At 38.3% G+C, this 27925-nt stretch overlaps 1 protein-coding gene across 2 annotated transcripts; it reads left to right on the top strand.

The window, feature by feature from the left end:
* Nucleotides 1-895: 895 nt before the first annotated feature.
* RIMOC1 (RAB7A interacting MON1-CCZ1 complex subunit 1) lies at nucleotides 896-23178 on the top strand. 2 transcript variants are annotated; one of them, XM_024981483.2, is made up of 7 exons: nucleotides 896-1026; nucleotides 3972-4078; nucleotides 6134-6277; nucleotides 7480-7611; nucleotides 11734-11848; nucleotides 18096-18378; nucleotides 19164-23178. In XM_024981483.2, coding segments are annotated over exons 1-7 (882 nt in total). In that variant the 5' UTR covers nucleotides 896-926; the 3' UTR covers nucleotides 19165-23178. The 2 variants fall into 2 exon arrangements, with proteins under 2 accessions (XP_024837251.1, XP_024837252.1); XM_024981484.2 differs by having other exon boundaries at nucleotides 18096-23178.
* The last annotated feature ends 4747 nt before the right edge of the window (nucleotides 23179-27925 follow it).

Here is a 27925-nt window from a genome sequence, read left to right as displayed (position 1 = left end):
TCTAGAGATGTGTGGCAATAGAAATTTTTGTACACTGGGACAAGATGAATATGTTAAATGTGAGCTAGACAAAGCAGACCAAAAATAAAGCAAACCCAACTGCTAAAATTCAACTTTAGAAAAACTCAGCCACATAGACTGGGAATTTCCATCAGAGTTTAGCGGTCCCGTGGATCCAATCCCTGTCTCCTCCATTGCACACATATTCTTTACCATTGAGACACCAGGGAAGCCCAACTAGACCCACAGTAACCGCTCAGAGATTTGGATATGCTCCAGAAGAGCCAGTAGGGCTTTCCGTATTTTAGACAACCAAAACCACACAGCCCTATTTTCAGAGATTAATGTCTGCTCTGTTGAAGAAGTGAAGTTACTCAGTCGTGTCCGACTCTTTGGGACCCCAGTGGACTGTAGCCTGGCAGGCTCTTCCATCCATTGGATTTTCCAAGCAAGAATACTGAGTGGGTTGCCATTTCCTTCTCCAGAGGATCTTCCCGACGCAGGGATTGAACCGGGGTCTCCCGCGTTATAGGAAGACTCCTCAACGTCTGAGCCACCAGGGATGTCTCACAGGAGAATCCCGCGCTGCAGCTATGCTCTCCAACCAGTCCCCGGAGGGGGCTTTTCATTGGATCAGCGCGGGGACAGAGCCAGCTCTCTATTGGTTTAGAAACGGGGCGGGAGGGAGGCGTGTCCTGACGTCATGCCCATCCTCAAAGTGCTTACTCAGGGCTGTGGAAGAAGTCCAAGAGGAAGAGGATAACCCGGAACAACCTTTGCGGTCCTGAGCCATCCCTTTCTCGGAACTGGGGTCCCCTCCCACCAACCAAGAAAGCTCCGCCCAAAGCAGCCCCGCCCGCACCAGGGGATCAGGTGACCTCGGGCCGGTGCGGTCACGTGACTGGGCGCGCCCGCCCGTTGTGGCCATGGCGGCCGCAAGCTCTAGTGTGGTGAGGCGAGTGGAGGAACTCGGAGACCTGGCTCAGGCCCACATACAACAACTTAGCGAAGCCGCCGGCGAAGATGGTGAGGGAGCTGAGGAGAGGGAGGCGGTCAGGCGGGCGGTTGTTCGGAGCTGGCTCTCGACGGCCATAGGGGCTGAGGCTGCGGCCTGTAGTCTATGGATTCCAGGCCAGAAATACCGAAGGTGTTGCGCTTCTGGCCCTAGCTGGGCGTTCTGTTGTCTACCTCCAGGAGCTCACATCGCTTTAAGGCAAAGGCGTTTACTTCCGGACCAGGTTTTTCATAACCCGCGAAAACTGTTGAAATCTCAGGCAAATCAGTGCTTCTTGTCTTTAACTGTCTTGGTCGGTGGCGACTGGCAAAGGGGCGAGATCTGGATGAAAGTACACAGGGAAGTTTAAATGAGTGGTTAAAGTTGGATGATGGTACGCAAATAAGTAATGGTAGTTTTGCATTTCCTAAAGATAGTTTGGCGTGTATAATAGTTCTGCTTTTTCATTGCTACGTTGTAAATTTTTGTGTTGTGTTTTGGAATCTAAACTCAACTGTAAACAGTAGTCTACAGTCGAGATTTACATTGGAGTAATTAAAACGATTCTCTCACGTTCATCACCTCAGTTGTCACAAGGGCCCTGTCAGTACTGGAATAACTTTTTTTTTTTTTTTTAAATATCTAAGCGGTTTCCTTGGATTTCCCTGGTGGCTCAGACGGTAAAGCGTCTGCCTACAATGCGGAAGACCTGGGTTCAATCCCTGGGTCGGGAAGATCCTCTGGAGAAGGAAATGGCAACCCACTCCAGTACTCTTGCCTGGAAAATCCCATGGACAGAGGAGCGTGGTAGGCTCCTACAGTCCATGGGGTGGCAAAGAGTCAGACACGACTGAGCGACTTCACTCACTCAAGCGGTTTCCTTAGGAAAGACTGACACAGAATCACCTCGACGTTTGCTCTTTTTCATTACTTACCAGCTGCCTATAGGTTTCTACATTCTTACCGAGTTTTGCACCTTTACTACAGATAGAAAGTTTAAAAAAAATTTGTGGGCTGTCTCGTTGTCTTCGGAGTCATAGAGAAATAGTAGTGGAACATTTTCCCAAGCGATTGAACAGTTGGTGAATTTATTGAATAGGGTCCATGATAAAATGGCTCTAGTTCCATACAGGACTATTTGCTGGATTTTCTTTTCTTAGGGGTCTGTTGTTAAAAATCCACAAGACTACCCTGAAGTAGTTTCCTTTTTTGGTTTGTGGTAAGTGAATCACATGAATAATTTTAGTTCATGGACAGTAGTAGCTATTCCAATAGCTATTGTCTGGAAGTGTATCTAAGTTACTTCCAAATAAACTTCAGTGATTTCCACCCCACTCCAGCTCCATTACAACCAGTCTGAAGAGATGAAAGAATGTATGCTATTCACTTACCAGTAAACCAAAAAGCCATTCTCATTTTCCAGTGGAAGTGTACTTTAATCCAGTCTAGAGTGAAGGGTGAAAAGTAAAGTATATATTCTTGTTTGGAGGCTTTAAAGTTCTGAAATGTACTAGAATTGCAATAATAGTGGTCAACGTTATGAACTGTTCAGTATTACTAGCAAGATTTTCATATTTTATGAAGTTTAACTAAAACATAGTTTCATATATTTGAACTTGTATTTTCTAATATAGCAAAAATAATACACAGTAAAAATTTGTTTTTTAATGATATTTATGTTAGGTTGTAGGGATTGATAATTCCTGTAGTTTTTTAATTGATCACATACAGCCAGACACTAGTCCATGTAAGAATACTCTCCTTTGTACTACTGGTCAATTTTGGTTCATTTATTTCTCATTGTACAAGCACAATGTGTTTATGATATGGAAATATACCATTAGAGGGACCTTTTCTGGGGACTGTGTTAGAATCTCTTATCTTTGCCTTGTCAGTCACTATTTTGACTGAATGGTTAGGAAAAATTCTACATTTCATAAAAATTTTCTAAAATGGTGAACCATTATCCCTCCACTTCTCTATTTATGTCATGAGTTCATGTGAAATGCTCCTTCAGCAATGGTTTGATGAATTCAATGCAGGCCTTTACATTTAAAATAATCCTGCAAATTAAGAAAAAAATATCAACTCAGTGTTTAAAGAAGCTCCTGAGGGGTGTTTTGTTCTAAACCATTTCAGTTCACAGTAGAATCTTTTTTCCTGAGCTGTATGGGTGTTACTTCTGGACTGAGGAGAGATAGGAAGGCCGTGCTGAAGAAGTAGTTTTCAATTTAGGTGAATAGTGGACCTTAAAGCGTTCAGAATCTGGTCTAGATACAGGTTCGGCCTTACCGGGGAGAGTTTAAGGTTGTCATATTACTGCCAACAGACGCAACTTAAACTGGTGGTGCTTTTGTTCCAACACTGATCTGCTTACCTACTTGTGTAGGTGCTGAGGCTGGATCAGATGGACCCTCACCAGGTCCTACATTGTCCGTTTACCAGTGAGGGGAAAAGGTTATATATTTCAGGAGAAAGCTACAGAGGGGCAGTCTCAAGGATCTAAGTGTCTTGATGTTGGGCTTTTTTTTTTTTTTTTGATGGTGTGTGTATGTGTGCTTAGTTGCTGAGTGTCCAATGCTTTGCAGCTCTTTGAACTGTAGCCTCCCAGGCTCCTCTGTCCATGAGGATATATATATATATATATATATTTATATATATTATTTGTACTCTTCCAATAAAAGTTTTAAGTTTAATGCTTAAACATTTTGAATATGTCAACATCATAAAATAAACATTATGAAAGTACACGTTGTGCTTAAGAAATGGCAACTGAACCTAGAAAGTTTTAAGTCTAGCTTTTAAGAAAAAATTTCCATGATAAATTTAAGTAGAGTTAGGCATTATGATATACTTCATGTTTTACAAAAGATATTACTATGTTGTATTAATTTTATCATTTTAGATATGTAGCTTTTTTTTTTGTTTAAAAGACACCTGAAAATAGGTGAAGTAATCATATTTTTATCTCTTATAGATCACTTTTTAATTCGCGCCTCTGCAGCTCTAGAAAAATTGAAACTTCAGTGTGGAGAAGACAAAGAATGTTCAACCCCATCAAATCTTCTAGAACTTTACACACAGGTACTGAATCAGATGGTTTCTGACATATTGTGGGGTAGGTTGCTTACTTAAGAGGGTTGACTCCAAAATTTAGGTTTAATGTTCTTTATTTAAAATGTTTTTGTTCAAAAAACTATGTATAAGGCATATAGACTTGAAACTGAGGCAGTTTGCAAAGAAGTAAAGTTTATTGGATGTGTGGATTATAAAGTCAGGGAAAAAATCTTACAATATTGCTTCCCTGTATAGATAATTAAGAAAAATACTCATATGCGCAATTTCCAAGCTCTGAAATGTTAGAGGGAATGGAGATTTCTATAAGGCCTCTGGTTATTTTTTTTTTCCCTGAAATTTACCTTTCCTTTGGATTCTTCGCTTGACTACCTGTGGTTTTGTTGTGCAAGTCCGTAAGAACAGAAAGCTGTTCCCCCTTCTTTCCCTTTTCTTTCAAATTCAGACCGCTCTATAGACAAAATCTGTTTTCTAGGTTTTCTCAAACTGCTGAGGCAAGTTCACATTAATAAACATAATTTTGAGGGACTTCCCTGGCGATGTAGTAGTTAAGACTCTGTTCTTCCATTGCAGAGGGCACAGGCTCCACCCTGACGGAGTTCCGTCAGTGAACCAAGATCTTGCATTTGCAACAAGACCTTCAAATATGACTTCAAATATGACTTGACTGCAAATATGACTTGTCTTTGGTTGGTTAGATAGAACTAATAGCAGAACTCAGTTTCCTTAGTTTTCATGCAGCACAACAAAAAAGCAAAACCTTAAAAAAACATAATTTTATTATAGTATCTATCATTTATATAGCACTTTATAGTTAACAGAGTGCTTCATATGCCCTTACTTGATTGCCAGTTGTTATAGGAAATAAGAGTAAACTTAGTCGAGTTTCCAAAACACACATTCATAGCACTTAGCTGCCTGATGCTGCTTTCTGTTAGGAGATACATGGGCATAGTTCTGCCTTCAGATGTGGTTGAATGAGCCTCTGACAAGTACCCACAAACCCCAGAGAGCTATTTCAGCTTGGGAGAAATTTCCTTCACTTTCCTTCCTTTCAGAAGGTTCCCTGTTTATCTTACTTCTTTCATATAGGAGAGCTGTAAACACTTTTAACTTATTTCTGAGAATAAGGCAAAAGAATTAGAGATATAATTAAAATTCCTCAAACCTTTCTGGAGCTTACTTGTGGTTCTGAATCAACAGGTCCTTTTCCTTAGGATGATGATCTCTCCCTTCCTGGCTCAGGCCTTCTAACACAACAGCACCTGTCACTTAAGTAGTGCTGTGTGCCAGGTCATGTTCTAAGTGATTTACATATGTTAATTCATTTTATTCTCAAGGCTGGGGACTTTAAAAGACAATTTGTCAATGAAGTAACTGAGGCTTTAAAGAAGAAGTAAAATATGACTTGTCTTTGGTTGGTTAGATAGAACTAGTAGCAGAACTCAGTTTCCTTAGTCTTCATCAAGTAGATTAAACAGAGACAAAGGATTGAGTAGTTTGAAAGAGCTGACTCTTCATTTGGGGAAACAGGTAATCCTTTGAAGATTCAGTGTACAAAACTGGAGGTAGTGACCTTTTCTTGATACAGCAGGCATTTAGAAAATGTTCAGAAAGTAATATATGGAAATAACAAAGAATATAAAAAACTTTTTATATTGTATATGATTAACTTACCTGAATTAAAACATAAATATCCATTTTATTTTTTGAGGAAAGCTGGATTATCTTAAATCAGTGTTTAGTTAAATCTTACAAAGTTTACTATAAATTCGTCTTAGATTATATTTACAGCTAGGACTGACTACTGGGGCTTCCCTGATGGCTCAGTGGGTAAAGAATCCACCCACAATGCAGCAGATGCAGGTTCGATCCCTGGGAAGATCCCCTGGAGAAGGAAATGACAACCTGTTCTAGTGTTCTGGCCTGAAAAACCCCATGGACAGAGGAGCCTGGAGGACTACAGTCCATGGGGTCGCAAAGAATATATGTAAGATTAAACTGTAAGAGTTATTCATTCTAATTCAAATCTTTTATATTACACTTTTTTCTCTCTTACTGCAGGCTATTTTGGACATGACATATTTTGAGGAGAACAAGCTAGTAGATGAAGATTTTCCTGAAGATTCTTCACAGAAAGTAAAAGAGTTGATCAATTTTCTTTCAGAACCAGAAATTTTGGTTAAAGAAAATAATATGCATCCAAAAGTAAGTTTTGCACAACTATGAATTATGGTGGAATGCTGCTAATTCCTGCTAGACTACCCTTTAGGATCTGTGTTTTTTTCCTTCTTAAATGTGTCTTTGTCTCTGTTTTAAATTGACTGAAGGAAGGGTATATGAGAGTTGAACGTTTCAGACTGATGTCAAAACTAAAGTATCCATTTTTATAAATATGTTTCAGAACATTTTCTATGATGAAGTTATACACAGTGCATAGTCATTTTCTAAAGATACACATTTGCTATTTCTGCTCCCTTTACTTTTGCAGATGCTATGTTTTCTTGAAGGTTCCTAGTGATCTTAATGACCACGTCTCTGGTTCTTTCACAGTCCTCTTCCTCCTGGACATTTGCTGTCTTTCCAAGGATCATAACATCCCTAAAGGCCTTTCATGCTTCTCTTCATCTCTGAGAAGCCTTGCTCTTTCTCTTTCTAAGCATCTCACCTCTCTCCCATTCTGGAAACATAGGCACTCCCCAAGAATATCTCCTTAATCCTCTAATAGTTTCTATTTTGTCTTTGTTTGTCCATACACTTTTTACTGCTGTCTCTATTTCAATGATTCCCAGGACTTTTTTATCTAGCCCTGACTACTTTAAACCCCTGGATCAGCAGGGAAATCCATTCATTCAGGCAAATAATTTCTCATCTTCAGCTACCTGCTGGCTGTCTCTACTGAGATATCTTTGTTGCTCTCTGTTTTATCAGGGAATGCTAATTGTGTAAATAAATAATCCCAAGTTTTAAAAGATACCACATAATAAAAGTTTGATTCATTTAAATTGTTTTTGTATATATCTTTTCATTGTTTTAATTTAGTAGTAGTAGAAAATGTTTCAAGTAACATATATATATATATATATATATATATTTCTGAAAACTTATTTTTCCCATCAGACTGTGGAATACTTATATTTGAAATACATTAGAGGATTTAGTTACTTAAATACTTGAATATCAATTATGTAGAAATACTTGTAAATTAGAGTAGTTATTGTAATTTTTATGTAGCAGTAGATGTCTATATTTCTAATTGATTCAAAGTAAGTCATTCCTGTGTAGGTCGCAAAGTAAAGGGCAGATTTTATGAAATGAATATTTTTAATTTCTCAATATTTTGAAATTTAGTTTTTATTTTTATAGACATGAAGTTTCTCTTTTTAAACTGAGTCTTTGTTGTATTTCAGCACTGTGATTTGCTTGGAGATGAACTCCTGGAATGTCTCTCCTGGAGACGAGGAGCCCTACTCTACATGTATTGTCATTCTCTGACCAAAAGGAGAGACTGGCTCACAAGAAAATCTAGCTTACTTAAAAAGGTAAAAAAGCAAATTCCTCATACATATTTGATTATTGACATTTAAATGTTTCTAAAATCTGTCTTTAATATAGGATTAAGAACCAAGGAGTCAAAGGGCCTGGGTTTTCATTCCAGGCCTGTACTTAACAGCTGTGTAATCTTAAATTGAAATTACTGTGAAGATTAAATAATATGGAAAAGAAAAACCATAAAATAACATGTGAAAATCCTTTGTAAACTGGAAAGTTTTACACTTTTTTTTTTAAGTCCCAGATTTTTATTTTTTATGATATAAGACAGATAATCTGTATTAATTTCTAAGCATATTTTTTGGCCTGAAGAAAACAAAAGTTGGTAGTGAGCCTCTTTCTATTAGCAGATCACTCCTAAAGATTCCACATGACCCTGCTCTTAGAAAATTGTGGCTCTCTGATTTTTCCTGATTCTTCTGACCAAATCAGTAAATGCAAAGATCCTATCTTAATGTTTGTATAACTATGGATCCTTCCTATCTTGAGTTGGTTGTACACACAGTTTATGTGGGCCTGCAAATGAGAGGTCACAGTTTCAGATATAAAAATTTGATTATAGTGTTTCTAAATTATAGTAAGTGTATCCATATTTTTAACAAGTTGATATTGAACATATCTTTATTATCTTTACTGATTTCTTCCTCTGATGACATTTTTGACAAGTATGTTACTGAATCATGTGTTCTTAATTAGTGATTTTTCCCCCTGTTGTTCAGCCCCTAAGTTGTGTCTGACTCTGTGTAACCCGTGGAATGTAGCATGTGAGGCTCTTCTGTCCTCCACTATCTCCCAGAGTTTGCTCAAATTCATGTCCATTGAGTTGATGATGATATCTAACTATCTGATCCTCTCCTGTTGCCTTCAGTCTTTCCCAGCATCAGGGTCTTTTCCAGTGAGTTGACTCTTCCCAAAACATGGCCAAAGTGTTGGAGCTTCAGCTTCAGCATAAGTCATTCCAGTGAATATTCAGGGTTGATTTCCTTTAAGATTGACTGGTTTGATCTTGCAGTCCAAGGGACTCTCAGGAGTCTTCGCCAGCACCATAGCTCAACAGCATCAATTCTTCGGCGTTCAACTTTCTTTATGGTCCAGCTCTCACATTCATACACGACTTATGGAAAAACTATAGCTTTGACCATATGGGCCTTTATCAGCAAAGTGATATCTCTGCTTTTTAATACACTGTCTAGCTTTGCCATAGGTTTCCTTCCAGAAGCAGATGTCTTTTAATTTCATGGCTGCGGTCATTGTCTGCAGTGATTCTTGAGCTCAAGAAAATAAAATCTGTCACTGTTTTCACTTTTTTACTTTCTATTTGGCATGAAGTGATGGGACCAGATGCCTTCATCTTGGTATTTTTTTAGTGCTCAGTTTCAAGCCAGCTTTTTCACTCTCTTCTTTCACCTTCATTAAGAGGCTCTTTAGTTCCTCTTCGCTTTCTGCCATTAGAGTGGTATGATCGTCACGTCTGAGGTTGTTGATACTTCTGGCTGTCTTGAGTTCAGCTTGAACTTCATCCAACCTGGCATTTCACATCATGTACATGTACTCTACATATAAGTTAAATAAACAGGTGACAATAAACAGCCTTGACATATTCCTTTTCCTATTTTTCCTATTTTGAACTGATTGTTCCTTACATGGAACAGTCAGTTGTTCCATGTAAGGTTCTAACTGTTGCTTCTTGATCTGCATACAGGTTTCTCAGGAGGCAGGTAAGGTGGTCTGGTATTCCCATCTCTTTAAGAATTTTCCACGGTTTGTTGTGATCTGCACAAAGACTTTAGTGTAGTCAATGAAACAGAAGTAGATGTTTTTCTGGAACTCCTTTGCTTTCTTCATGATCCAGAAAATTGATGGCAAATTAGTCTCTGGTTTCTTTGCCTTTTCTAAACCCAGCTTGTACATCAGAAAGTTCTTGGTTCAGGTATTGCTGAAGCCTAGCTTGAAGGATTTTGAGTATAGCCTTGTTACAATAGCGTGTAAAATGAGTGCAATTTTGTGGTTGTTGAAACATTATTTGGCATTGCTGCACTTTGGGATTGAAATGAAAACTGATCTCTTCCAGTCCTGTGGCCACTGCTGAATTTTCCAAATTTGCTGGCATATTGAGTATAGCACTTTCACAGCACCATCTTTAGGATTTGAAATAGCTCAGCTGGAATTCCATCACCTTCACTAGCTTTGTCCTTAGTAATGCTTCCTGAGGGCCACTTGACGTCACACTCCAGGATGTCTGGTTCTAGGTGAATGATCACACCATAGTCGTTATCTGGGTCATTAAGACCTTTTTGTATAGTTCTTCTGTATATTCTTGCCACCTCTTCTTAATCTCTTCTGCTTCTGTTAGGTCCATACCATTTCTGTCCTGTATCATGCCCATCCTTGCATGAAATGTTTGCTGGATATCTCTCATATTCTTGACGATATCTTTAGTCTTTCCCATTCTATTTTTTCCTCTATTTCTTTGCATTTTTCATTTAAGAGGGCCTTCTTATCTCTCCCTGCTCTTTTTGGAATTCTGCATTCAGTTGGGTATATCTTTTCCTTTTTCCCTTGGCTTTCACTTTTCTTCTTTTCACAGCAATTTGTAAAGCTGCCTCAGACAATCACTTTGTCTTCTTGCATTTCTTTTTCTCTGGGATGGTGTTGGTCACTGCCTCCTGTATAGTGTTATGAACTTCTGTCCATAGTTCTTCAGGCACTCTTGTCTACCAGATTTAATCCCTTGAATCTGTTTGTCACCTCCACTGTATAATCATGAGGAATTTGATTAGGTCATGCTTGAATGGTGTAGTGGTTTTCCCTACTTTCTTCAATTTAAGCTTGAATTTTGCAATAAGTAGCTCATGATCTGAGCCACAGTCGGCTCCAGGTCTTATTTTTGCTGACTGTATAGAGCTTCTCCATCCTCAGCTGCAAAGAACATAATCAGTCTAATTTTGGTATTGACCATCTGGTGATGGTACGTAGAGTTGCCTCCTGTGTTGTTGGAAAAGGGTGTTTGCTATGACCAGCATGTTTTCTTGACAGAATTCTGTTAGCTTTTGCCTTGCTTCATTTTCTACTCCAAGGCCAAACTTGCTTGTTATTCTTAGTATCTCTTGACTTCCTACTTTTGCATTCTAGTCCCTTGTGATAGAAAGGACATCTTTTTTTTTTTTTTTTGGTGATAATTCTAGAAGTTCTTGTAGGTCATCATAGAACCATTCAACTTCAGCTTCTTTGGCATCAGTAGTTGGAGCGTACACTGGGATTACTGTGAATGTTGAATGTTTTGCCTTGGAAGGGAACCAAGATCATTCTGTCATTTTTGAATTTTGGACTGCATTTTGGACTCTGTGAGGGCTATTCCATTGCTTCTAAGGAGTTCTTGCCCACAGTAGTAGATACAATGGTCATCTGAATTAAATCCACCCATTTCTGTCCATTTTAGTTCACTGATTCCTAAGATGTTGATGTTCAATCTTGCCACCTCCTGCTTGACTACGTCCAATTTACCTTGATTCATGGACCTTACATTCCAAGTTCCTATGCGGTTTTGTTCTTTATAGCATCGACATCCTCTACTGGCATCATTTCTGCTTTGGCCCAGCTGCTTCATTCTTTCTGGAGCTATTAGTAATTGCCCTCTGCCCAGTAGCATGTTAGACACCTTTTAACCTTAGGGTCTTGTCTCCCAGTGTCATATCTTTTTGCCTTTTTATACTCTTCGTAGGGTTCTTAAGTCAAGAATACTGGAGTGGGTTGCCATTTCCTCCTCCAGTAGACCACATTTTGACCCATCCATCTTCATTATGACCCATCCATATTGTATGGCCCTGCACAGCATGGTTCATGAGTTACAAAAGCCCCTTCACCACAACAAGGCTGTTATCCTTGAAGGTTTTTTCCCACATACCCTTTTACTAGTTGGCAGGTTATACTTTAAAATACCCTTTTAAAAATTTCAAGGTAGTGGGTCCTTACAACATTGTAATGTAATAACCATAAGACATATCTAGTAATAACTATTAGCCAGTATTCTCCTGAGTGAAAATATTAACATTTGAAGTTTCTGTAGCTCTGCATTTAATAACCCGGATTCTTTGTTTTTGGCTTTCATTTAGTACCTTGTTGATGGAATCAGTTACTTACTACAAATGCTGAATTTTCGATGTCCCATCCAGTTAAATGAAGGAGCTTCTTTCCAAGACCTAGACACAGCTAAATTACTAAGTGAAGGTAATATGATTCTTTTTTCAGTTTTCTAAGTGTTTCAAAGCATTTTAAGATTTTAAAATGTTTCTTAGATTTAAATGATTTAAGTAAATTTCAAGGTTTACATTACAGACAAAACAATAATAAAAGGCTTTTTTTAAAAATTGGAAGTCTTATGTAATACATAAAAGTACTGCTAATCTCTGTTTAATAGTTTAAAAAAATTAATTTATCATGTTGCTTTTACTTTCTTTGCATCCCCACCCGGCCCTGATCAGGCTCTGGTATGGCTTCTTATAACAGGGACTAGAAGTAACTTCAAAACAAGAAGAAATTTACTGCTTTTTCACTTAAAAAAAGGTCCACAACTGGTTTTGGTGGCTTCATGGCATCAGATTCTTGTCTTTTTCTTCTATCGTCTTTTGAAGTAGAGCCCTGCGACTTCAGAGGGATGTGCTTTATAGAATTCATATAAACAGTATTTGCCAGAGTTGTGCAACAGGCATACCTGTTGAGGACATTGCTTCCATTTGCAGTGTCTCAAGATGCTGCTGGAGCTCCTTCTGTTTCAGCTATGTTTCAGTCTCTACGAATAGCAAAAGGAAGTTTCTTTCAGCCAGGTCTTACAGCCTTATTAGAAGCTTGTTACAACACTGAGAACACTTCTGCCAACATTTCACTGGCCAGAATTTAATCACAGAGCTTCATATAGCTAGAAGGAAATCTGGGATGTATTGCCCTTTACATTATACATTGCCATCCCTACTAAAGTCTCTTGACTAAGAAAGAAGGGAAGAGTGCATGTTGGATGGTATCTGCTGGTTTCTGTCATAAACATCTGTGCACTTAAAAATGTTAGGAACTGGAAGTAGAGCATCATTTGGGTTTTAGACTGAGGTTTGAGAGGGAAGAACCTTTTAGTGTTAGTGTCTCTTTTTACAAATGGAAGAACTGAGGTCCTGATAAGCCTGGTAAGGTCACATAGCTGGCAAAAGATGTTAGATTATATATGTAAACTTTCTTTTATGCTTCATGTGAAATTCTGGGGAACCTTGATGAGAAAAATCAAACATGCAGAAGAACAAGAAAATTTCTTAGGGAAAATTCTGTGTCTTAATTTTATAAGTGTGTTTTAATTCTTCTTTGTTAACTGCTGTAGACTTTCCCTTTCTATTAGAAAACATTGCATGGAAAAAAAAAAAACTGTGAATTAAGTGCCATTAACATATATGACTGGCTACAAGTGGCTTGTCCTTAAAACAACTTGTTGTAGATATAAAGTGAGCATGATGTTTTGACAAAGATGGTGTTTTGACAAATGTGTTTTGATTTATTCGTGAGAAGTATTTATTCCAGGTAACTCGTGAATTGATTAGTTGCATTGAAAATGAGCTTTCTAAAATTTCCTCACCTGCATGGATTGATTTAAAAGAAGAATCAGAGATGGACATTAAAGCTATTTAAACTCAAAGAAAGAGGCAAAATATTTCCCTTATTCTCCTATTTCTAGACATAAAGTTATATATTGTCATGGCCTGGAATTTTTTTTATCACTATCCTTATGATCAGTTCAGTTCAGTTCAGTTGCTCAGTCCTGTCTGACTCTTTGCGACCCCATGAATCCCAGCACGCCAGGTCTCCCTGTCCATCACCAGCTCCCGGAGTTCACTCAGACTCATGACCATCGAGTCAGTGATGCCATCCAGCCATCTCATCCTCTGTCGTCCCCTTCTCCTCCTGCCCCCAATCCCTCCCAGCATCAGAGTCTTTTCCAATGAGTCAACTCTTGGCATGAGGTGGCCAAAGTACTGGAGTTTCAGCTTTAGCATCATTCCTTCCAAAGAAATCCCAGGGCTCATCTCCTTCAGAATGGACTGGTTGGATCTCCTTGCAGTCCAAGGGACTCTCAAGAGTCTTCTCCAACACCACAGTTCAAAAGCAGAAATTCTTCGGCGCTCAGCTTTCTTCGCAGTCCAACTCTCACATCCATACATGACCGCTGGAAAAACCATAGCCTTGACTAGATGGACCTTTGTTGGCAAAGTAATGTCTCTGCTTTTGAATATGCTATCTAGGTTGGTCATAACTTTTCTTCCAAGGAGTAAGCGTCTTTTAATTTCATGGCTGCAGTCACCATCTGCAGTGATTTTGGAGCCCCAAAAAATAAAGTCTGACACTGTTTCCACTGTTTCCCCATCTATTTCCCATGAAGTGATGGGACCAGATGCCATGATCTTCGTTTTCTGAATGTTGAGCTTTAAGCCAACTTTTTCACTCTCCACTTTCACTTTCATCAAGAGGCTTTTGAGTTCCTCTTCACTTTCTGCCATAAGGGTAGTGTCATCTGCATATCTGAGGTTATTGATATTTCTCCCGGCAATCTTGATTCCAGCTTGTGCTTCTTCCAGCCCAGCATTTCTCATGATGTACTCTGCGTAGAAGTTAAATAAGCAGGGTGACAATATGCACCCTTGATGTACTCCTTTTCCTATTTGGAACCAGTCTGTTGTTCCATGTCCAGTTCTAACTGTTGCTTCCTGACCTGCATATAGGTTTCTGAAGAGGCAGTCAGGTGGTCTGGTATTCCCATCTCTTTCAGAATTTTCCACAGTTTATTGTGATCCACACAGTCAAAGGCTTTGGCATAGTTAATAAAGCAGAAATCGATGTTTTTCTGGAACTCTCTTGCTTTTTCCGTGATCCAGCAGATGTTGGCAATTTGATCTGTGGTTCCTCTGCCTTTTCTAAAACCAGCTTGAACGTCTGGAAGTTCACGGTTTACGTATTGCTGAAGCCTGGCTTGGAGAATTTTGAGCATTACTTTACTAGTGTGTGAGATGAGTGCAATTGTGCAGTAGTTTGAGCATTCTTTGGGATTGGAATGAAAACTGACCTTTCCAGTCCTGTGGCCACTGCTGAGTGTTCCAAATTTGCTGGCATATTGTGTGCAGGACTCACATCCTTGTGATACTGGTCTTCTTTTGGATTATAATTGATTACACTTGCCTCTACCTTCCATTGCTTCTTCAACAGGGGAATCAAAGGCACAGATACGGTCTCTTTTTTTTTCCAGGAAACAAGAAAGTAAAATCAGCTCCCTAGCAGTTTTGCCACAGGAGTCAGTCCTCTTGGTGTTGGCTTGCTCTCAACTAAAGCAGTTTGTTCTTCCCTACTTGATTGCTTGAGATGTAGACTAGTAGCCAGGAAGCCTACTTCTCATAGGCTAAATTACTCTTAAGACCCTGGTGGAGTGGTTCTAAATTTTTTTTTTTAATTTTGTTAGCCAGTATAAAAAACGTAATTCAGAATAATTATTATTTTTTCTTTTTTGACTGTGCTGTATCTTCGTTGCTGCATAGGCTTTTCTCTAGTTGCTGTGAACGGGGGCCTACTCTCTAGTTGGAATGCACGGGCTTCTCATTAGGATGGCTTTTGTTGTTGTGGAGCAGGGCTCTAGGGCATGCAGGCTTCAGTAGTTGGGGCCTGTGGGTTCTAGAGCACAGGCTCAGTGATTGTGGCACATAGGCGTTAGTTGCTCTGCAGCATGTGGGATCTTCCCAGATCAGGGATCAAACCTGTGTCTCTTGCATTGGCAGGTAAATTCTTTACCACTGAGCCACCAGGGAAGCCCCAGAATAGTTTTTAATGCTAATTAGAGTTAAAAGTTCTTTAAGAATCATCAAAACTTTTGTGACCAGGTCTTAATAATAGTTTGCCTGATTTTTGATAAAACTTAAAGCAGTGTATGCTTTCAGTGATTTTTATGTCTTTTTAGAAGGTGAGATAATCATTTTGTCCTTTGATCATTACCTGTGTGCCATTAAATTTTTTGCTTTTAGAAATTATCAAGTACTGTATTCAGTAAACCTTTTTATTTCATTTCTGTGTTTCATTATTCTGTGGGCCCTTATAAAAATAGCCTTGTCACTATAACCCTGGAGTTAAATAGGTTAAAGGACTGTTCAGCTGTGTGCATCCTTGGTTTATGCCCTTTTTATGCCACTAAGAACCACCCATCCTGGCAGCCTTTGGCTCATTGCTTAGCCCAGAACCTGAATTTCAGATGTCTTGAAGGAGGAGCTCTGAATTGAAATCAGTAATTGCCTGGGTAGCATGTGAAAAATACTGATTTCTGTGTATCATCTTAAGGTTCTGATTCAATATCTGGAGTCCAGGAATCTATTTTTATTACCTCCTGTAATTATGATGCAGTCAGATTTAGATATCACTGCTTCTAGAGAATGCCAGTATGGCCACCTTTTTTTTTTTTTTTTTTAACATAAAAGTCTCTGCCCTCACTCTTACTTCATGGATTATTCATCCTCTCCCTCCCTTCATCCCCCACTCTCACATACATGTTCACTAAGCATATGAACAGTAAATAGTGAAGTGTTTTATTGAAAACCATGCTGAAACTTAGCAGAAAAATATCAAAGAAAATTTATAGCACCAAAAACAGTGTAACTAGAGAGTAATGGATTCCTTGAGAGAGTAGGGAGGGAGGAAGAGTATTTTTTATGTTGTTCATCTCTTCCCTTGGTATTTTGAAACAATAGTTTAGCATAGTTTATGGACCAGCAGCCTCACCCTAGATTCTAAGTCTTTGTTAAAAATGCAGATTCATAGATGCAATTCCATATCTGAATCTGCAAGTTTTAGAGGTGGGAATCCAGCAACCAGCATTTCATCATGTCCTCCAGGTAATAATTCTAGTGAAGTTTGAGAAACACTCTTTAGTATATAGCTGTTCTTTTGCTCCTCAGAGACACCTTCCTATAGGATATCTGTGTACTTTTCTTAGCCTTAACTCCTTGTTAGTATAAAGGATGAGGCTAGCTTAGAGTTGGGTGTAAACTGGATGCCAGATCTCCCTTAAACAAACCCTTCTCATCTTTCCCATGTGGCCTCACTGTGTGGGTCTTACTTCAGCTCTTCCTTCTAAAGATCTAGTCTACTTAAAAGTTCAACCTTTCATTCAGTTTTGCTCCTGTCTCCTTACTTTACCAGTCTTTTTAGGAATAATTAGGGTGTAAGATCACAAAAATGAGAAAGGATACTCATTTGATGAAATGCCCTAATATGAAATATAATTCTGGAGTGAAAATCTTTAATTGGGGATGCAGAAAACCCCACCAACTATTCCTTAAGAAAACTTCATGAAATTAAGGAGAGCATGTGGAATCTTGATTTTTGCAAACTGGGGCCTAAAGAGCTTTGATGAGTTGCACAAAGTTAGTAATTTTTATCCAGATCCTCTCAGATTCTAGGTCTGTTTCTTTTTACATTCTGAATAATATCTAACACTATTCTAGCTTTTTCTCTGAAGATTTTGATCTTTTAACTATGAAGAAATGAAATGAGAAAGAAATGATTATGGGTAATATGTACAAAACAGCTTCATAAGTATAAGGCATATTACCCATAATCTTTTCTTTTCACTTCATTTCTTCATAGCTAAAAGAGAGAAAAAATCTCAGAACCAAAGCTCATTAAAATTCCATGAAATAAGTAGGGCATGTGGAATCCTGAGTCTTGCAAACAGAGGTTTAAAGAGCTTTGGTGAGTTGTACAAAGTTGATCATTTATCCCCAAATCTTTACTATTCTAGGTTTTTTTTTTAATATCAAATTAATAAACTCTGTGTGTCATAAATGTTTAATCATATAATTGCCTTCTTCTATAATTATGCTTTCAACTTTTGATGGAAATCCTGCAGTGTATTCCTTTTTCCTGAGAAGATGAAGCATCTTGGATACAATTTAACACCTTTAGTTATTTCAAATTTTATGGCCTCTAAGGGACATGATTATGCAGGATTGTATCTGTACACTATTGTAGAAATATAGGAACTGTATTACTGATCCTTGAGTATACCCCCTAAATAAAAGTTCTGTTCATGAATGGGATCAAGGGAATCTTTGAGTAGTATGGGGAATATGCAGTGCACATTTCTGGGAGAGGTTCCATTGATTTAGATTAGATTTTCAAACAGATCCTAAAGATAATCCCAGAAAGGTGAATACACAAACCTAAATGATTCTTTAAAAATAATTTTTGGGGAGGGTGGGATTTGGCTTCTTTTATAAAGTAGAGATGGAGGTGTCAATGAAATGAGGATTGTGTTAAGTGATATTTGGCTTTTCTAAGTATAACTGTTAAATAAGAAGGGAAAATGCTTAATAATATAAAAGGATTTTATTAGAGTCTTAATCATTAGGGTTTCTTTTAAAGTTTTTAAATTCTAATCTCTCAACTTAAATGACTTTCCTAGGAATATTTAGTGACATTCATTTGCTGGCTATGATGTACAGTGGAGAAATGTGTTATTGGGGATTGAAGCATTGTGCAGATCAACAGCCAGAAAATCATGAAATGGATATTGGCGTTTCTGGAGCAAGTTACGCTGCACACAAAGAACCTTTGGATTTCCGAGAAGTAGGAGAGAAAATTTTGAAAAAGTATGTATTTGTATGCGAAGGACCCCTGAAAGAACAAGAATGGAATACAACAAATGCAAAACAGATTTTAAACTTCTTTCAGCATCACACTAACTAGTAAGTTCTTCTAGTCCTTTTCAAACAGAAAAACAAAAAGACTCAGGAAATGAAAATTCCAGAGAAGAAGACATAATGATACTGAATTTATGAACATTACACTACATAAAGATAGCCAGCATGGTTACCCTTTTTTAAATGCCATTACTGTCTTTCACTATATATTCTTAAACCTGTGAAGGAATGATTCTTTAATTTCTGAAATGGCATTTACATTATTCTAACTCAGCCTGAACTACAGATATCCTGTGACTAATATTAAGAAGGAATCCAATTTATCTCTATAAAGATTTTTTCTGTTATTAATTCTTTAGATTTTTTTTTTTTACTGTGGTACAATAGACATAACATAAAATTGAACATTTTAACTGTTTTTATATATTTTTTTAGTCTCCCTCTCTTGAAGTTTGCTACACTTCAGAGATTAAAATCAAGTCACCTCTTTGCTTTGGATATATGCTATGAGTGTATTTAAAAATTGGCAAAATGAAAAATTGTGACTTGTATCTATGTACCATTTTCAGAGTAAGATAAATAATGAAAGACTCCACAGAAGAATTTTTGTTTCACTACATAGTACTAATGGCATTTAAAATTTTTAGTCTGTTAGGCATTTTATAAAAATTTTAAAATGATTTTTCTTCTTTTGTTTAAAAGAATATGCATGGTTTATTAAACAAATAATGAAGATAAAACCGTTAGGTTACTCTGCCATTAGTCATGTGTCTTAGGGCACATCTTTTCATACATTCTGAAATTTTAATATTTTCTGTCTTTGATTGTAGGGGTGAGTGTTAAAGGCCAAGAGCCCAGCCTGCTATCTCACTGACAGTCTTTCTGTCTACCTCAGTTCCTGTTGTCGTCTAGGGATGACCTGGCTGACACCTTGCCAGTATCCTCAATCTCTGGGCCATTGACTTCATCACATTCCAGGAACTTGACTCCCATGGCCACTCCATGAATATCACCATCCTGAGTTTCTGTTTCTGAAATCTTCAGTTTCAGTAACTAATGACATTTTCATCTTTCCAACTTTTTACTTTCTCATTTTTGTTGATTTTTCTGTCTTACTGCTCTCCTATCTCTTTTGCTTCTTCAGAGCCTCCTGTTACTACTACTTTTTTCCTCACCATCAGCCCCTTTCAGAGTTTTCTTCCTTCCCTGTCCAGCCTTGGTTTTCTGGGACATCACATGAAGAGCTTTCTACAGTCCCTTCAGATCCCATCTTCCCCTTGTCCTTCAGCCTAATCATTCTTCAGGCCTTCTCTCTATATTGAATTAATCCTATAATTCCCCCTTCTTTTCTGGGATACTGAATTCCATGTGAAGTTCCTGCAGCCCTTCAAAGTGGAGTCACTCTAAATATCTCACCTTCAAGTTTAGAAGAGCCCTCAGCGTAGGCCATTTATCTGTCCCTTTCCCCTTGTGACTCACACACACCTCTGACTTGCCTCATCACTGTTCTCTGGCCATTTGTCCCCTCCCCTAGCACATGGCTCTTAGTCTTGTCTTAACAGAAAATAGAGACTATGCGGAGGTCAGTCTTTGTTTCCCCGCTTTGCCCTACTCATTTTCCCGCTTTTTCGAGGAAAAGAGGTCTCCACCTCTTTTCCTCTCCACCAATTTCCCCACCTTTCCTTTCTGCCGACTTTTCTCCTTTCTCCCAGGGCTTCTCTTTTTTTCTGTCTGTACCCTGTAGGTATTACTATTTCCCAAAGTACTATCCTTTTTCTCTTTTTCCTCCTCCTCCCCTATTTCCTTCCTACCTTTCTCTTTTTTTTTCTTTTTTACTTACTCTAAATATAGTTGACCCTTGAACAATGCAGGTTTGAATTTTGAACTGCATGGGACTGCCTATAAATTTTTTTTTAAATCGTTAATACTACACTTCTACACAACCAGCAGTTGGTCATATCCTCAGATATGGATGGCTGACTATAAGTTATATTCTGATTTTTTTACTGCCAGGAGGATTCATCCCTAATCCCCTCATTGTTCAGGGATCAACTGTACTTCTGTGTGATGTTATTCATAGCCATGGCTTCTACCACCTGTAATGTTAGGCTGACTCCAAAACCTGCACTTTGAATCCCAACTTCTGCTCTCTAAACCTTCTTTGTAATTGCCTATTAAATATCTTCACTTAGACATCCCACAGTGATTTTAAATTTAACATGCTCACACACAACTAATCTTCATCTTTTCACCTATAATCTTTTCCAGTTCATGTTTTCTTTTTTTTTTTTCAATCTTTCACAAAGCAGGGCAACACAGAATGCTGTAATCTGCTTTCTTCTGCCTACCTTGCCAGTCTCATCTCTGCAGCTCTTCTTGTGTGATCATATTCTAGTACAGTGTTCCTTAGGCTCCTTTTTGATAAATGTTCTGATAGAACCTCTTGGGACAAGTGGAGACTTTCTCCCTATCTCTGTCTCTTGTTTATCCTCACACAGCTAAGAATATTTTTATTTAATTCAGTCTTGAACAAGTTTTGCTGTGAAAAATGCCTCTATGCTTTCTAAGCATGAAGATTTAAATCACAGACTACCCATCCTCACTCCACCCCTTTTGGAGCATCATGATCAGTCACAAGTGTACCAGTTCCTTTCCCAATGTGCTATGTGTTTTTTTTCCTTTGTTTATTCTTGTTACTTCTAACTGGGATGCGTTGCCCTTGTTTGTGGCTAAGGGAATATTTTTCCTTAAGAACTCAGCCCCAGTGATACATTGTGTCTGTAAGGCTTTTTCCAGCCCTTTTCAGTCAAAGTTACAAGTTTCTTTGTTTCTGCTCCCTGAATCTTTGCCTCCCTGAATCTTCCCCTCCCATGTTATTTTATTGCTTTATAGTCATTTTTCTTAAGAGTTGACAAATTCCATGTTTTGAAAATTTATCTTTATGCATAGTGCTTAATGAATGATAGGCCCTTAGTCATGCTTTTTGAATTAATAAGAGACATGATTCTTAAGTGCTTAACTCTGCCACAAAAGGGTTTCTGATATCTGATTCCAAACTGCCATGCCCTCTTGTACCAGTGGTTGACAAGGCCAAGAAGGAATTATTCCTCAGAGGAGTAAAGTATTGTTTAGATTTAGAACCAGAGAAAAAAAGAGAACTTTGTCTTTAGAAGCTAGAGACTCCATTTTGTCCTCAGGACCCCTGTGAAACAGCCCTTTTGGGTCTCTCACTGGTTGGTATACTAATGAGGGTACTATTGGGGTGCTTTCTGTACAACTTTTTCATCCCCCACACAATTGGAGAATAATTTGTAGATCATAACATTTACAGTGCTTTTTACTGTGATATATCACGAAGCAATGAACAGTACATTTTTATATATTAAAGCCTGATAAGTGAATTGTTTCATTTAGAATGGATTAACTTCAAAATACCAAATATTCCACATAAGGAAGGTACTATAATTCACTGATCAAAGTATTATAATTTACTTATCAACACGTGCCTGCTACATGCTGTTTTATCCTTTAGCCCTTCGAAGTGGAGTCACTCTAAGTATCTCACCTTCAAGTTTAGAAGAGCCCTCAGCATAAGCCATTTATCTGTCTCTTTCCCATTGGACAGGGACAGACTTCACACAGAATTTCCACTTTATCCACTGAGAATATAGCTTTGTAAAACATCAGAGTTTATATTCTAGTGGAAGAAGTTAATGCATTTTAAGAAGTAAAAATATAGTGTGGTGAGTGTTGAGTGCTATGAATAATTAAGCAGGCTAGTGTGACTCTTAAGAAAGGTGCTGTTTTATTTAGGGTGGTTGGGAAGACACCTCCAAGCACCTATCTACTTCATAATTTGTGTCTCCCCTCTGTTTAAACACCATCAAATGTGCCGTTTCACATTCAGTGTATTCATAAAATTTCTCTTTTGAAAGTTTTGATGCTGGATTAAAGAATGAATCACTTCCTAAGAACTTTTCATTTTGATCACATTTAAAGGGTTTCTCTCGAATGTGGGCCTTACTATTGGGTAAGTGATAACCTAAAGGCCTTGTAGAATTTATTACACTTGGAGTTCCTCTCCATTTTGAACTCCTTGATGGGTTACTAAAACTTTAACTCTGATAAAGGAATTTTCATAATCCTTAAATTTGTATGGTTCTTTTCCAGGATGAATTTTCCCATGTTAACTAGGCTTTGAGACTTAGTTAAAGGCTTGTCTGCTTTGCTGCATTTATAGGGTTTCTGCTATTGTGAATTGCTTGATGCTGATTAAAGTGCACATCATGACAGAAGACTTTCTCTTATTTCTTCGTGTTCAGTAGAGTGAAGTGAGAGTCATGGCTAAAACCCCACAATAAAATTTCCCTTCTTGCCTTGTTACAGCAAGTAAGTTCCATCTGTAAGTTCCACTGGAAATTCTGTAATGTAAGTGGGTATGGTCTCTTAAAGGCTTTCTCAGATTCTTTTTAATGCCATTTTTTAAATACTCACAGCTGGCTGATAGGCTAGTTGTAGATCGCTTGTCACTTTTTCTTCTCCACTTTCCAGGGCTCCTTTTCTGGCTCCCATAAGGATATCCCTTCTGCACAGAGTACAGGATTCCGTAGTTCTCTAGCATCACTTTCTTGTATTATTATTTTTTTTAACACAGTATGAGCTGTCATGTTATGAAAGTATTACATGAACATACATTTAATGTATCCACAGTAAAAGTATGCATTACGTATTTGTGCTGCTGTCCCTTACTGGTTTTTGTTTGTTTTCCTACTTCTAGTGAAAATTTCCAAGTAAAGTGTTTTGGAGCATATAAAATTAAAAAAAAAATAAAACCATAATCCCATATTTGTTTTTTGTTCGTTCTTTGTTTTCTTTAAATCTGGGTATTGTATTAGAATGAAAACTTTCATCATCTTAATTTAGTGTTTTTAACCAAGCACAACCTTATGTGGCCTTTCTGAGACGGATTGCCTCCTCCGCCCACTGTGTCCTCTACCTGCCTCTTCACAGAAGAACTTCAGCTTCCCAGGCCTTCCCCAAGTTCAAAATATAAATTTAATCAGAGAAGTGAGAAAATGCAGAAACAGTCAAACAAGACAAAATAATGATTTAGCCATTAAACAAAGTCAAGGAGCTTTAGTTCCTCCTCAGAGTTTATAGATAATGTTATAAACCATATCCTTTGAGCTGTTTTGCAAATTTCAAACTTTCACCACATGGAAGAAGTTAAATTGTAGGCCAACCAGAAGAACATAGGTCCCAGACTGATATGAACCAGAAGGATGTTGCTCTTGACTGCCACCAACCAATCAGAAGAATGTCCACAGGCCGATCAGGTACCCTGCAACTCTCTCCCTTACTCTGTCTTTAAAAAACTTTCTCTGAAAGCCATCAGCAAATCTGGGAGTCTTCTTTTGAGCATTAATGGTGCATGCCTCTTGTTTTGTGTCTGCAATAGATGCTGCACTGTCCTTCATGATCTGGGTGTCAGTAGATTGCCTTTAATGCATATAGGCAATGGACTCAAGTTTGGTTTGATAATGTATTGACAATATTATTCTGGTCCTGATAACCTTCAGACAGAGTAGTTTAGTTGTTAGGAATATGGGTTCTAGAGCCAGAGGCCCTAACCCCAGCTCTCTTGTTTCCTAGCTTTGTGACACCATATAAATTATTTAACCTTTTTGTGCCTTAGCATTCTGTTGTTTAACACAGGAATAATAACCTGCTTCACAGGTTGGAAGAAAAAAACGAGTTAATCTTCGAAGTGCTTATTCAATAAACCAGAAATAGATGTTTTTCTGGAACTCTGTTACTTTTTCTGTGATCCAACAGATGTTGACAATTTGATCTCTGGCTCCTCTGACTTTTCTGAATCCAGCTTGAACATCTGGAAGTTCATCATTCACGTACTGTTGAAACCTGGCTTGGAAAATTTTGAGCATTACTTTGCTAGCGTGTGAAATGACTACAATTGTGCGGTAGTTTGAACATTCTTTAGCATTCCCTTTCTTTGGGATTGGAATGAAAACTGACCTTTTGCAGTCCTGTGGCCACTGCTGAGTTTTCCAAATTTGCTGGCATATTGAGTGCAGCAGTTTCACAGCATCATCTTTTAGGATTTGAAATAGCTAAGCTGGAATTCCATCACCACTAGCTTTGTTCATAGTGATGCTTCCTAAGGCCCACTTGACTTCGCATTCCAGGATGTCTGGCTCTAGGTGAGTGATCACATCATCATGGTTATCTGGGTCATGGAGATCTTTTTTGTATCGTTTTTCTGTGTAATCTTGTCACCTCTTCTTAATATCTTCTGATTCTGTTAGGTCCATACCATTTCTGTCCTTTATTGTGCCCATCTTTGCATGAAATGTTCCCTTGGTATCTCTTAATTTTCTTGAAGAGATCTCTGATCTTTCCCATTCTGTTGTTTTCCTCTATTTCTTTGCATTGATCACCGAGGAAGGCTTTCTTATCTCTCCATGCTAATTCTTTGGAACTCTGCGTTCAAATAGGTATATCTTTCGTTTTCTCCTTTGCCTTTAGCTTCTCTTCTTTTCTTAGCTGTTTGTAAGGCCTCCTCAGACAACCATTTTGCCTTTTTGGATTTCTTTTTCTTGGGGATGGTCTTGATCACTGCCTCCTTTCAGTGTAATGAACCTTTGTCCAAGTTCTTCAGGCACTCTGTCAGGTCTAATCCCTTGAATCTATTTGTCACTTCCACTGTATAACCTGAAGGGATTTGATTTAGGTCATAAATGGATGGTCTAGTGGTTTTCCCTACTTTCTTCAATTTAAGTCTGAATTTGGCGATAAGGAGTTCATGATCTGAACCACAGTCAGCTCCTGGTCTTGTTTTTGCTGACTGTATAGAGCTTCTCCATCTTTGGCTGCAAAGAATATAATCAATCTGATTTTGGTGTTGACCATCTGGTGATGTCCATGTGTAGAGTCTTCTCTTGTGTTGTTTGGAAGAGGGGGTTTGCTATGACCAGTGCGTTCTCTTGGCAAAACTCTGTTAACCTTTGACCTGCTTCATTTTGTTTTCAAAGGCCAAATTTGCCGGTTACTCCAGGTATCTCTTGACTTCCTACTTTTGCATTCCAGTCCCCTATAATGAAAAGGACATTTTTTTTGGGTGTTAGTTCTAGAAGGTCGTGTAGGTTTTCATAGAACTGTTCAATTTCAGCTTCTTCGGCATTACGGGTTAGGGCATAGACTTAGATTACTGTGATATTGAATGGTGTGCCTTGGAAACAACAGAGATCATTCTGTCATTTTTTAGACTGCATCCAAGAATTGCATTTTGGACTCTTTTATTGACTATGTGGGCTATTCCATTTCTGCTAAGGGATTCTTGCCCACAGTAGTAGATAAAATAGTCATCTGAGTTAAATTCACCCAATGCAGTCCATTTTAGTTCACTGATTCCTAAAATGTCAATCAATGTTCACTCTTGTCATCTTCTATTTGACCGATTCCAAATTACCTAGATTCACCTTACCTGCCTCCTGAGAAATCTGTTTGCACGCCAAGAAGCAACAGTTAGAACTGGATATGTAACAACAGACTGGTTCCAAATCAGGAAAGGAGTATGTCAAGGCTATATATTGTCACCCTGCTTATTTAACTTACATGCAGAATACATCATGCAAAATACCAGGCTGAATGAAGCACAAGCTGGAATCAAAATTGCCAGGAGAAATATTAATAACCTAAGATATGCAGATGACGTCACCCTTATAGAAAGCAAAGAACTAAAGAGTCTCTTGATAAAAGTGAAAGGAGAGTGAAAAAGGTGGTTTGAAACTAAAGATTCAGAAAACAAAGTCATGGCATCTGGCCCCATCACTTCATGGCAGATAGATGGGGGAACAATGGAAACAGTGAGAGACTTTATATTTTTGGGCTCCAAAATCACTGCAGATGGTGACTGCAGCCATGAAATAAAAAGATGCTTGCTCCTTGGAAGAAAAAGTTATGACCAACCTAGATAGCATATTAAAAAGCAGAGACACTTTGTGAACAAAGGTCTGTCTAGTCAAAGCTGTGATTTTTCCAGTAGTCATGTATGGGTGTGAGAGTTGGACTATAAAGAAAACTGAGCGCCAAAGAATTGATGCTTTTGAACTGTGGTGTTGAAGAATCTCGAGATTCCCTTGGACTGCAAGGAGATCCAACCAGTCAATCCTAAAGGAAATCAGTCCCGATTATTCATCGGAAGGACTGATGCTGAAGGTGAAACTCCAATCCTTTGGCCACTTGAAGCGAAGAACTGACTCATTTGAAAAGACCCGGATGCTGGAAAAGATTGAGGGCAGGAGGAGAAGGGGGCAATAGAGAATGAGATGTGGTTGGATGGCATCATGGACTCGATGGACGTGAGTTTGACCAAGCTCCTGGAGTTGGTTCTGGTGTGCTATAGTCCCTAGGGTTGCAGAGTGGGACATGACTGAGCAACTGAAGGGACTATCTGCCTTACTCATCAACCAGAATAATTATCTCCCCGTTTTTTTGGCCTTGTCCCTTTTGAAATATTAGTTCCCCGACCAAGGATTGAAAGTAGGCTTTTAGCAATGAGCACAGAATCGTAACCACTGGGCTGCCTGGGAATTCCCAAATGGCTGGTTCTTGTTCTGGCTAGTGAGCACTCACTAACGTTTGCTTAGTTCAAGTTGTGCTGGCATTCTAAGTGGGAAGCAGTTTTCAGAGAGGAAATTATTGATTGTATAGGCATCTTAAATGTTTACATTTAGTATGGCTGGAAGAAAACCTACAATTTTCAGAAGCTTTTCAGCCCCAGTCTCCAAATGTGTATATACCTGCTATAATATACCAACTTCTACAGTTACGATTCAGCTTCATTTACTGGGCTTCTGGTCTCACACTTAACTTTTGGTCTCATATTTAACTCACAAGTCAGATGCATTTAATAAATATTAGTCATCTAAACATTATGCATACCCTGTTTCAAAATAGATTAAACTGGTAAATGCACATGACTGAGTAGCATGTAGCTTTAAAAAGCAAAGAGGAATATTTCTTTAAAATGCTATGGAGTGGTATTATTAAGTGAAAAGGTGGAAAAGGTATACAGTACTATTTAAGAAAGTATAAATGTGTTTGTATAACCTTGTTTATATTAAAAAAAACAAAAAACAAATGGTTATGGTGAAAGGAGGAGATGGGGGGAGCGGAATCAGATGTAGGGGATCAGGATGTAAACTAGACTACTCTGAATATATGGTTAATTTTGTCCATTGGCTTGGGAATCACGTACTACATTTTTGCAGTTTTTTAAAAATAAGATAACATCAAGAAGAAAACTCCTAAAAATCCAAAACAAAATGAAGCAAATTAACTGTAATTGTGTAGCAAGTTGGTGGCTTCAATATACAGGAATGTTTCAGTTACCTTTCAGTTCAGTCATTCAGTGGTGTCTGACTGTGACCCCATGGACTGCAGCATGCCAGGCCTCCCTGTCCAACTCCCAGAGCCTACTCAAATTCGTGTCCATCATGTCGGTGATGCCATCCAACTATCTTCATCCTCTGTCATCCCCTTCCCCTCCCGCTTTCAATCTTTTCCAACA

This window comes from Bos taurus, chromosome 20, assembly GCF_002263795.3.
Source record: "Bos taurus isolate L1 Dominette 01449 registration number 42190680 breed Hereford chromosome 20, ARS-UCD2.0, whole genome shotgun sequence".
Classification (NCBI taxonomy): Eukaryota; Metazoa; Chordata; class Mammalia; order Artiodactyla; family Bovidae; genus Bos; species Bos taurus.
This window is presented reverse-complemented; position numbering and strand designations above follow the sequence as displayed.